Raw genomic sequence first — 12,468 nt, 5'->3', positions numbered from 1 at the left:
TTTTTTACATGAACCGTTGATATGTCCACTGATTGTACCACATAGATAGTATTGTACGTTTTATCAGATAGCTAATGATTCAGGTATGGTCATGACAGCGTTGTAGTATTAGCAGGCTGGAATTAACTCAAATGTATTTATAAAGCCCTTTTTACACCAGCAGTTGTCACAAAGTGCTTATACAGAAACCCAGCCTAAAACCACAAAGAGCAAAGAGCAATGTAAACGCATGGTGGCTAGGAAAACACCCTAGAAAGGCAGGAACCTAGGAAGAAATCTAGAGAGGAACCAGGCTCTGAGGGGTAGTCCTCTTCTGGCTGTGCCGGGTTGAGATTGTAAGACTACATGGCCATTTAAGGCCAGATCGTTCTTCAAGATGTTCAAATGTTCATAGAAGATCAGCAGGGTTAAATAATAATCACAGTGGTTGTAGAGGGTGCAACAGTTCAGCACCTCAGGAGTAAATGTCAGTTGGCTTTCACAGCCGAACTGAACCTGATCCTGGGGGAGTGTTATCTCAGCATCTTCACTGTAATCAGGTAAAGGCTCTTGCACTAGCTGTGTGTGTGTGTTTGAGAGTGTGTGTGTGTGTGTGTGTGTGTGTGTGTGTGTGTGTACATGTGTGTTTTCTTTATCTGGCTCAACTCCAACCTATCCTTTTATCTCCCTGTACAGTACAAGTATGGCACACATGTCAACTCCTGCAATGCACTTAACCTGTTACAACACAAGAATGGGCCTTGTTACAACCAAAGTCATAAAGTACCAGCTAATACTGCCCAGTACAGCACAAAGCATTAATGAATACAAGGGCAGTTCTGAATACAAAGCAGTCGCTATTCTGAACATTCTAGAGTGAAAAAGAATGTTGTGAATGTAAAGGTTCTAGAGTCAGTGAGTACTAAGGAGTGAATGGTGTGTTTATCTTCAGACACAGAGCAGCAGTATAGTCCTGGGTCCCGGGTTGGCTGGGTTGGCCGGCTGCTCCAGAGCGTTAATAAGACGGCTAATTGAATTACGGCAGCGGTGGAGGCCTGTAGTGTGGGCGCCACGCCGCTCTAATTTCATTACTACTCAAGTAAACATGGGCATGGGGAGGCAGCCCCCCAGTACAGCAGCCTGCCCTGCTGCATCACACACACAGTTTTTGTGAGGATTGTGTAGCATCATCACCCTACCCCCCATTCTGAATATTCCTGTGTGTGTTTGTTCGAGTTCTGATGCCGCAATAAAGAGAGATCAGAGGGAATAAATGCAGAGGAGCGTGGAACAGGAAGAGCAGAAACACACACACCTTCAGGCTGCGTCACTGCTTGAGTGGAGTAGTGGTGTCAGCGCTTTCACCATCCCCTGTTCTCCTGTTCTAAAAACACAACCACTGTAGACAACAGGGTGCCTTTCAGACAGGAATCCTCCTTCCTTTGTATTCCTAACTGTTGCTTTATCATGGGGAGTTATTCAGAGGTTGATGATGGACATGATTGTGAGCAGTAGTAGTGTGATTACTGTGAGACTGGCATGCTCTTATGCCTTGTTCACAATGCCAGTTGTGACTCAAATCCAATTTGTGGTATATCCGATTCAAATCCTATCCGATTCAAATCAGATCTTTCAAGCCACATTTCCAGCCACCTTTGTAGGTGGTTTGAAGTCAGGTACAAATCTGATTCCTGGCCATGCGACTTGTCTGAACGGTCAAATCTGATTTATTTATCCTGAAGTGGTTTTTAACCATTATTTGGTATATCTTGTTGTTTGCCAGCTACTCTGTTGACAGTATGTCAAGAACGTGTGGTAGCTAACTACCTAGTTAACTGTTTACAAAACAAATGAGTGAATATGCTTGAAAGCCAAACAGCTACCTAGCTAGCTAGTTCAGGGTTTCCCAAATGTGGTCCTTTGACCACGTTTTAGTTAGTTTTCTTTCATTCATCTCTTTTATTCATCTCTCCTAGGTCATCCTGCTTCTTCTTCATCTGTGGATTTTATATGGCAGTTGGCAACCAACTTTAACGTGCATTACTGCCACCAACTGGACTGGAGTGTGAACTTTGTTCATCTTTCAATCACCCATGTGGGTTAGTATGCTCATAAAAACCTATGAGCACTTGCAGCACGTCAAGCGTCTAAAATAGAAAACCCAATGCCCCCCTTGTTAAAAATATTTTGTGAATACTCTCTTATCTCAGGATATAAAATGAATGTGATGGCAATGGGAAGAACACAAATAATAACTCATGATCTACAACAGGAGTGTCAACCTCATACCATGGAGGGCTTAGCGTCCGCAAGTTTTATTTATTATTTATCTTTACCTTTCAATTAAGACTTAGACAACCAGGTGAGGAGAGTTCCTTAGTAATTAGTGACTTTAATTCCTCAATCAAGTACAAGGGTGGAGCGAAAACCCACAGCCACTTGGCCTCCATGGAATGAGTTTGACACTTGATCTACAGCAATCCTTTAAGTGGACCACAAAAAAAGATGAAATACACAGGATGCTTAATAAGTGACAAACATGTTAAGATAACTTTCTCCCATTACACAACAACATGAAAGCAGATCTAACAAAATGAAACAATCTCCCCATAAATCTTCCAGGTAGAATACATCTCTTTAGAATGAAATGGCTCCCAAATGTTTATTTTTGTAAATACCAATTACCCCACCAAAGACATCCTTTAATCTGTCTATTTCCAGACATGGCAATGGGTTGGACAATATTAAAGAAGCTATTACTTAAATACTGGAAGTTAAACGTTGGGAGTAGAGAATGGAAGAATCAAACGCTTAATTTAAATATTGAAAAAAAATCTGTCTATAGACAAACATAACACAGTTTGAAATCATATGGGGCAGTCTTACAAGCATTAAACATAACATTGGGTGTGAATACGGTGCAAACATGTGGGTGTGATGTCATTCATGTTGCTGGAAATGTATGTATGTAAATGTCTATTGTTTTTGTCTATGTACGTTTTTGTTTATTGCCAAAAAATAAAATATACACAAGACATCCTTCCTTATCGAGCTAGCATTAAACATGACAGGAATGTTTTGTGGTGGTCACATGTTAATGTCAGCAGACAGCCATGTACATGAAAAGTGGTACCTTTGCTAACATGAGTCTGTGGCTTTGCTGATTGTATCTCCATTAGAAGATAACAGAGTTGGAGGCTAATGGGGCTTGCTACTGAAGTACCTCACGCTCTGTTAGTTTTTCATTACCACTTCACTCAGTCTTCCATGGGAGCATCCAGTATCAGTAATTACCGATGCCATGACAATCATTTCAGAAACCATAATCTGCAGTTCTCTCTCTTCAGGGGACTAACATCCCTCCCCTTGTCTCTTTCCTGTTCCTCCCATCCCATTTCTCTGTTGACTGAGAAATGCAAAACAGCTTCATGAAATTATAGGATGAAAGTTGACTTCAGAAGCACTCGTTTCATAGCAACTTCCAGGTAGAGGGGGCTTGGGTTTGTGTGACCAGAGCTCGTCTAACCATGTCACCGAAACAGGACAATCACAGAACAAATTAAGACAACACCTGGCTGGCGGATAATAGCCTGCTGGACAGCTTTCTCTAGCGCTATATATTGTGGGTAAAAGTCATGTTTTATAACATTGGCCAAATTTACATTGCTCGTTAGAAGCTCCAGGAGAATGAGGTTTCAACTGAATATTACATGAGTCTTGGGCCAAGAATGTGTTCAAAATAATTGAGTTTGATTCGGCAGTGGGATTAAATAGCTGAAAGAAGAATGGTGAAAAGGCAGACTATTTCTTTGAAGGCTAAGTATCACATAGCTGAGAATTGAAAAATACAATTTAACACCTTCCTGTCTTTGCAAACAACACACAGAACCACCGACCTCACACCCTTAGACTGTAGCTGCCACAACAATATCTCATTATATCTCAACACTATTCAAGTTTGTGAATAACCTTGAAATCTGTTTAGACCTTTTCTCTATTTCCATTCAGTACACGCAATTGGTGGAATCTTACAAACAGAGAAATCAAACTGATTGTACAAACATCCATTGACAAGAAACGGTTATACACCAATCTAGCTATCATTCAAGATTTCAAAGTAACAGTACAGCCAATTATAAAATCACACACATGTGCACACACACACAGCTAATTCCCATCCCCTCAACACAAGCAGTGCCCTGAGAGCTAATCGATGTAGCTCATTCATATTAAACAAAATGAAGACATCAGGGGAAGCCTGGGGAATTACAAGCAGTCTCCGCTGTGAAGACACAGCTTGGGATCAGCCTGAGGACACATAACATGCCTGCCCCCCTCCAACAACCTGTTTAGTCCCAATGCCATTGTCCTGCTGCATACCAGGCCAGTAGCATGGCTAGCGTAGTCAGCTACTGCAGCTTCCACTAGTCAGGGCTGTAAACTGTTGGCTAAATAAGGAGAGTAGTAGACTGTGGCTTCCAAACAGATCTTTAGCCTTCACTTTCTTGAGACTAGTTTTTGCATAGAGGATTTTTATTCGGCTTCAGAGGTTGGGTCTGGAGCCACAACATCTTAAAGCTGTGTCCATCAGCAGCAGTGACATCACCAATAACTATTCAAACAGTCCCCAATTCATCCGTCAGCCTACTACTCCAAACAGACAACTGAACAGACAGCCAACTTATTTCAATCTTTAGCAGTCTAGCTGTAGGAACAATTATTTATGGTTCACAGTCCAGAGCAGGGAAACAAAAGGGGGAAAATACAGCTTCTGACGGCCTTACCTTTCCAAGAAGACTCCAGCCTCTTGCCACTGAAAATAATATCCACCACTACAGCCTCAGATAGATAGAGATAGAGAGTCAATGACTCACCAGCAGTATATGTTGTAGCTTGTGTTGGTTGAAAGCCCCAGGCTTCAGTTTCAGGGCTCTATTGTTGTCCTCTAGAAGACGTAGTCTCTCCCCCCGCTGACACTGGGGCGCTACGTCTGGGAAGTGGAGGGGCACAACTTCCTTTCTCAACTGTGGAGTAAACACGAGATAAGTTTAAAATGCTTTCATGGTCATCTGAATTATTTCAGCGAGTCATTATCAATGACCTGAAATGGTTATGACTAGCTGAGGAACGCTCAACTCCATTCTCTTATTTTGAGACAAAGTTTTAATATTAACAATATTTTATATTAACTGGTCGCGCAATTTACTAGCAACAACATTTAGTCACCATCAGTTGATACTTATAAAAATAATAATAATCTGAAACCGCTAACCTGTCCCTTTGTAACTGCGGTCCTTCCACAGGGTGTTCAAATTAATTATTTTAATATAAACCTTTTTCAAATACTACTGACTTTTTCCTCATTTGTGTTGCTCAACTCAGCGCAAATGCGCTTGTACCAATTGAATCTCAGTTTACATATTGTAGAACACAGCTGTCAAACTCATTCCACGGAGTGTCTGCAGGTTTTCGCTCCTCCCCTTGTACTTTATTGATGAATTAAGGTCACTAATTAGTAAGTAACTCCACACACCTGGTTGTCTAGGGCTTAATTAAAAGTTCAAAACAAAAACTTGCAGACACTAGGCCCTCCATGGAAGGAGTTTCCCCCCTGCTGTAGAACGTCTCCAGTTGAGCAACAAAATTAGGAAAAAGTTTGTGGTTGTATTCTATACATTTTATTAAAAGTATGAATTTCAGAACCCTGTGGAAGGCCCAGAGATGTACAGGATAAACATATGTACTGGTAAAAGTTTTCAGAATTGACATTTTTATCGACTGATGGTGATTCAATGTTGTTGGTAGCAAATTGTGCGGCCAGTTATCAATACTCACCCCCACCTTAATTAATAAAAGATAACGGAGTTGAGCGTTCCTCAGCTAGGTTATGACCTGCCTATAAGCATCTATTCAACTTACACAAAACGTTGCTAATGTTTGAGGTGTCCAGCCAAAAACACATCTATTGACCAATAGGGTAGATAGATAACACCCTAAGAAAACCAATGGTCCAAACCTAATGTCTTTATCATAATCTGTTCAAAATGTATTGTCGTTTTTACCCTATTTTAGTATAGCCTATGTAACAGTATAACGTTAGACCGTCCCCTCGCCCATACCCGGGCGTGAACCAGGGACCCTCTGCACACATCAACAACAGTCACCCTCGAAGCATGGTTACCCATCGCTCCACAAAAGCCGCGGCTCTTGCAGAGCAAGGGGAACTACTACTTCAAGGTCTCAGAGCAAGTGACGTCACCGATTGAAATGCTATTTTGCGCGCACCGCTAACTATGCTAGCCGTTTCACATCCGTTACACCTACGCTGTTCATATTCATGCGAAGTTCCTGTTCTTTTTCTAAGATGTTACAGTCGAGTGTTGCTGACATATAGCTACACTATTCACCATGTTAGTTTCCCTGTGTCCGCCCAGTGGGTTATAGAGTAACTCAGAACAGGACTAGCAGGTGGTCTGAGTGGAAAAACAACCTGTCCTGCTGCTGATGCTGGGTTAATTATGAGCACTTTTCCCCCTGATGCTCCAGTAAGGCTCCAGTTACAGGATACAAAGGGTTGAGTGTATTCTAGACCAGCTGCACATTTGTTGCCTTGAGTAAACATACAGCTCTAAAGAGATCGGACTAGACAGACAGACAGACAGACAGACAGACAGACAGACAGACAGACACACAGACAGACAGACAGACAGACACACAGACACACAGACACACACAGAGACAAGCAAAAGCTCACTTAAGGAGAAATAGTAAGCAATTTTCCATGAAGGCATAATCTACATAGATGTAGGTCTACTGCAGGCTAAGAAAAAAATCATATTTGTTGATCGTGGATAATACTAGGTCATGTCTGTAACATGCTTGGAACATCATGCAGATATTGTCCATAAAACATAAACTGAAACATACTGTACAATACTGAGCTCAGGGACAGAGATATGAAGGTAGGAAAGCAAACACACAGATGGCCCAAGACTGTTGACATACAATTCCTTCCATTCCAACACCAGGCAAAGGAAACATCTATATATCTAGGTAACAAAGCACCGCAACACTCACTCAACCTAATTCTTACAAACCCACACAAGTATAAGTTGCCAACGACGTGGTAAAATAACATCCTCTCTCCATGTTGGACCACTTAGCAGGCGGTGATGATAGCAGTAGCTAAACTACTTATTATTGCCAAGCCAGTGAAGCTAGCTCAAAATAATAATGCCCTCTTGAATTATTCATGATTTCAGTCAGGTGGAACCAGATGACGCTTCTGTGTCATAGACTAGAGAAAGAGCTGTAACTCGACTCAGCCAGGGCAGGCCAGCCGGGGAAGGCCATCTCTGCATGGGAGAGGGGGAAATGCCTGCATCATGGGAACACAGCCTGGCTTTAGCTAGCTGGGGACAGAAACACAACACTACCGTGTCATGACACCAGCAGCTTTGCTGTTTATATGTGACATTCCCTCCCAGTGTTTAGAGGACGATGGTTCAGTAGGCCAGTCCATATGGAGCAGCTCACCCTAAGGGGTTGCTGGCAATTTTACCGGCCCCAGTGTTGGTGTCGCTCCCTCCTCTGCCCTGACATTTGTGGAAATGGCCGGAAGATGTCTGTGCTGGTGCCATCCTCTGGCACTGCAAACAAATGCAATGGTGCTGTATGCCTGCCTGCCGCTCATGGGTATGGAACAGGCAGGGATATTTGTACCACTCGTCCCCAGCTGCACATCTCCAATCAGAGGCCAACGGGCAATTAGTGTTTGTTTCTTTTGGCAGGAGGCAGCTCGCCTACCTCCGTAACACAAACGGACATCTGGACCCAGGTTGTTCTTACCCCGCCGTATGCCCCTGTCCAATAGCCTTGAGATGAAATATTTCTGCTCTATAAATGCTCCATACATTTGAGCAACACAGACTTGTGTTTTTTCATCAGATACTTACACTTGTCAGTAGCCACATTCATGGAAAACCTGAGATGTGGTTGAGAACATTTACATGTTCAGGAATGATTCATAAGTGCATTTTTGTTGAAGCACTCACTCACTGTAAGTGTAGCACTCACTCACTGTAAGTGTAGGCAATAGGCAAGGGATGTATTTCTGGGCCATAAGGAAAAATGATTCTGCCAGGACTGAAGGGTAGGTCTCCCTATATACCTTAATCAGAATGCATTAAGTCAAAGACACGCTATATCAAGATCAATATGTACAGTGCTGCTTGAAACTATGTGATCCCTACAGGCCTGGTCATTATTTTGCCTAAAAATATTAAAATAAACATTAAATCCTTATCTAAACCCCAATTTGTAATAAAGACATTCCAAGTAAATGACAGAAACAAAAAAAATATATATTTTCATTGTTTATTTAACGAAAGTGGTTTAACAAAAACTCAGATTTGATATCTGCAAAAATGTGTGAACCCCTTCAGTCAATAGCTTGTGGCACCTCCATTAGCAGTGATAACTTGGATTAAACGTCTCCTATAGCCACTAATCAGTCTCTGACATCTGTTTTGAGGGATTTTTGCCCACTCCTCATAGGAGGAATGTCTGGTATGAACTGGCTGCTTCAGGTCCTGCCGCAGCATCTCGCTTGGATTTAGGTCAGGACTTTGACTTGGCCAAATCAAAACACAATCTTATTTTTCCTGGGCCATTGTTTGGTAGATTTTCTTGAATCTTTTGGGTCGTTGTCTTGTTGGAAGACCCGTTTTCATCCCCAGCTTTAGCTCCATGACTGACGGCCTGACGTTCTGTTCAAGAATCACCTGGTGTACCTCAGAATGTATGGTTCCCTTAATGATGTGGAGTCGTCCAGGTCCAGAGGAGGAAAAGCAGCCCCAGATTTTGTCATTCCCATCACCATGCTTGACTGTTGGGAAAAGGTTATTATGGTGGTAGGCAGTGTTGGTTTTTCGCCAAAAATAGCGGTGTTGATTGTGATCAAAAAGGTCAATATTGGACTCATCGGTACAGAGAATAGAGGTTTGTCCAGGTGGTCTCTCGCAAAGTTAAGATGGGCAGTTTGGTTCTTCTTTGACAGCAGAGGCTTCTTCCTAGCAACCCTCACATGAATGGCATTTCGATTCAGTGTTGTTATTGTTGTTGAAGCAGGCACACTTATCTGAGGTGCAGCAAGGGAGGACTGCAAATCTCTAGATGTTATGTTTGGGTTGGCTTTTACCTGAATTATTATTGCTCTTGTGGTTCTTGGGGATATTTTGGAAGGGCGTCCACTTCCAGGCCAAATTGCTGTCATGTTAAATGTAAATTATTTGCCTCACAGTGGACTGATGGAGATTAAATCCTTTTGAGATGATTGTATAGCCTTCCCCAGACTGATGTGCTCTCACTACTGGTGTGCTCTCACTACTGGTGTGCTCTCACTACTGGTGTGCTCTCACTACTGGTGTGCTCTCACTACTGGTGTCCTCTCACTACTGATGTGCTGTCCTGATGTCCCCTGAGATCTCCTTTCCTCTCGGCATGGTGTGCTTTGCATTCACATGGATGGGTCACACCAAACTAACCATGTTTCTTATCTCTATTTATCAGAGTCCCGCCCAAACACTTTCCGAACGATCTCTCCTTTGATTGGTTCATTTGGCACCCAATTATTTACCCACCTGATTCTACCTACCTACTTGATTTAACCAACGCAACTTGGGGTTCACTTATTTTTGCACCTGCTCTAACTCCTTTATTTTTTTACTACAAACATGATTATACTTAATTATACTACAAACATGATTTCCTCTATACCAACATGGTATTGGTAAATATAAACCTGTTATGTCAGATCAAAAAGATCTGGTTCTGATTAGATGAAGATTTCGTGGTAAAAACGTTAAAAAATTCTACTTTAACGCAGCACTGTATATGCATTTCTGGCTCAGGCAGGCTCAATCAAATTCTCCATTTGATTTCCAGTGGAGGACCATTTGTACAGAGCTCAACCTGGACTGTGGCCCAGGGTTAGTAAATATTTACTTGTTGAAATAGGAACACGTCATATTTAGCTCGAGTTCAGCAGGTATAATGACTCAATTTAGGAGTCTGTATGTCATGTCTATCTTTTTAATTAATTTTAGCCAGAACAAGGCTGATTCAATCCATCTTATTAGAGATTCTTTATGAAATTACCCTGTGCCCCTGCTCATTGTGACTTGTGCATGGAGACTGGAGACAGGAGAGGAGGCTTATACCCAACCCATAGACTCCACATTACAGACACTGCATCCCTGAAGAGAGCCTACCAAACAAATGGTTAAAGTAACTGTCCAGTGTTTACAGATTTCTATGACTTGTAATTAATGACAATATGAGTGAAGGGTTGGAAGGGTGTGGTTTGTACCCATGTGTTTGTTGTTTTGTATGCAGTTAGTTTTATACAGTATATTAAACTGCTCCGGCTATTCACCAAGTCCTGCTCTCCTGCATTTGACTTCCCTGCCACCAGTTACGCACCCCTTACAGAATTCCCGACCACTTATGGAGTCAGCAGGAACAGGTGCCCCTGGTATAGGGGTTGAGAACCCGCATCCAGCAGCAAGCGAAAGTAATCCACCATCTCGGCGCCATCATGGATCAAGTTATCCAGACCCTGGACCGTTGGGAGAGACGGGGAGGTCCTCCAGCGCCTTCAACAACGCAACCCGAACCTCCACTACTCACTCCTCCTGCAACCGGTCCCAGTGGGATGCGTCTCGCCCTTCCCGGGGAGTATGATGGGAATTTTATTGACAGAGTGCTCGCTCTTAGTTTAGCGATCCCCATTATTCCCGTGGTTAGACCTTTCCCCGTACACGCTCTGGATAGTCGACCATTGGGGTCCGGGCTAATCAGGGAACTCACTAACTCCCTGGCCATGGTGATGCAGGGGAGTCACGAGGAGAGAATCCGTTTCTTTCTCATTGACTCTCCTGCGTTTCCCATGGTACTGGGCCTTCCCTGGTTGGCTCGTCATGACCCCACCGTTTCATGGCAACAGAGGGTTCTCACGGGGTGGTCGCGAGAGTGCTCGTGGAGGTGTGGAGGGGGTTTTCGTTTGTGCTACTACGGTGGAAAGTCCAGACCAGGTCTCCACTGTGCGCATCCCCCTGAATATGCAGATTTTGCTCTTGTCTTCTGTAAAAAGAAGGCGACTCAATTACCACTGTCGATAAATCTCCTGGAAGACGCTGCGCTTCCCAGGAGTCACGTGTATCCCGTCGCAAGCGGAGACGGTGGCTATGGAGACATATGTCTCAGAAACCCTGCGTCAGGGGTACATTCAGTCCTCCACTTCACCCGTCTCTTAGAGTTTCTTTTTTGTGAAGAAGGATGGAGGTCTGCGCCCGTGCATTAATTGTCGAGGTCTCAATCAAATCACAGTGAGGTACAGTTACCCGCTACCTCTTATCGCCACGGCGATTGAGTCAATGCACTGGGCGCGCTTCTTCACAAAACTGGGTCTCATGAGCGCATACCACCTGGTGCGTATCCGGGAGGGAGACGAGTGGAAGATGGCGTTTAGTACCACGTCAGGGCATTATGAGTACCTCGTCATGCCGTATGAGTTGATGAATGCTCCATCAGTCTTCCAATCCTTTGTAGATGAGATTTTCAGGGACCTGCATGGGCAGGGTGTCGTGGTGTATATCGATGACATTCTGATATACTCCGCTACATGCGCCGAGCATGTGTCTTTGGTGTGCAGGGTTCTTGGATAACTGTTGGAGCATGACCTGTACGTCAAGGCTGAGAAATGCCTGTTCTTTCAGCAGGGCGTCTCCTTCCTAGGGTATCGTATTTCCACATCAGGGGTGGAGATGGAGAGTGACCGCATTTCAGCCGTACGTAATTGGCCGAATCCCACCACGGTAAAGGAGGTGAAGCGATTTTTAGGGTTTGCCAATTACTACCTGGGATTTATCCTGGGTTTTGGTCAGGTGGCTGCTCCCATTACCTCACTGCTGAAGGGGGGTCCTGTATGTCTGCAGTGGTCAGTTGAGGCGGACAGGGCTTTTGGGCAACTAAGGGCTCTGTTTATCTCGGCGCCCATCCGGATCCCTCTTTGGCGTTGATAGTGGAGCTGGACGCGTCCGAGGCTGGGATAGAAGCAGTGCTCTCTCAGCACTCGGGTACGCCACCGAAGCAGCGAAACTATGACGTGGGGGACCGGGAGCTGTTGGCAGTAGTCAAGGCCTTGAAGGCGTGGAGACATTGGCTTGAGGGGGTGAAACACCCTTTTCTCATCTGGACTGACCACCGCAATCTTGAGTACATCCAGGCAGCGAGGAGACTGAACCCTCGCCAGGCAAGGTGGGCCATGTTTTTCACCATTTTTGTTTTCACCCTTTCGTACAGACCAGGTTCCCAGAATGTTAAGGCAGATGCACTGTCCCGGCAGTATGACACAGAGGAGCGGCCCATGGATCCCACTCCCATACTCCCGCCTCTTGCTTGGTGGCGCCGGTAGTGTGGAAGCTGGAC

General features: G+C 44.0%; 1 protein-coding gene across 1 annotated transcript in view; it reads right to left on the bottom strand.

The window, feature by feature from the left end:
• Positions 1 to 12,468, bottom strand: part of rimbp2b (RIMS binding protein 2b) — a 183,526-nt gene that overhangs the window by 154,076 nt on the left and 16,982 nt on the right. The window contains exon 2 of the mRNA XM_052478748.1: positions 4,854 to 5,003. Within this exon, the coding sequence (XP_052334708.1) occupies positions 4,854 to 5,003 (150 nt within the window). The remainder of the gene's footprint in view (positions 1 to 4,853; positions 5,004 to 12,468) is intronic.

This window comes from Oncorhynchus keta, chromosome 25, assembly GCF_023373465.1.
Source record: "Oncorhynchus keta strain PuntledgeMale-10-30-2019 chromosome 25, Oket_V2, whole genome shotgun sequence".
Classification (NCBI taxonomy): Eukaryota; Metazoa; Chordata; class Actinopteri; order Salmoniformes; family Salmonidae; genus Oncorhynchus; species Oncorhynchus keta.
The sequence above is the reverse complement of the archived record's forward strand: the minus strand, read 5'-3'. Positions and strand labels throughout refer to the sequence as shown.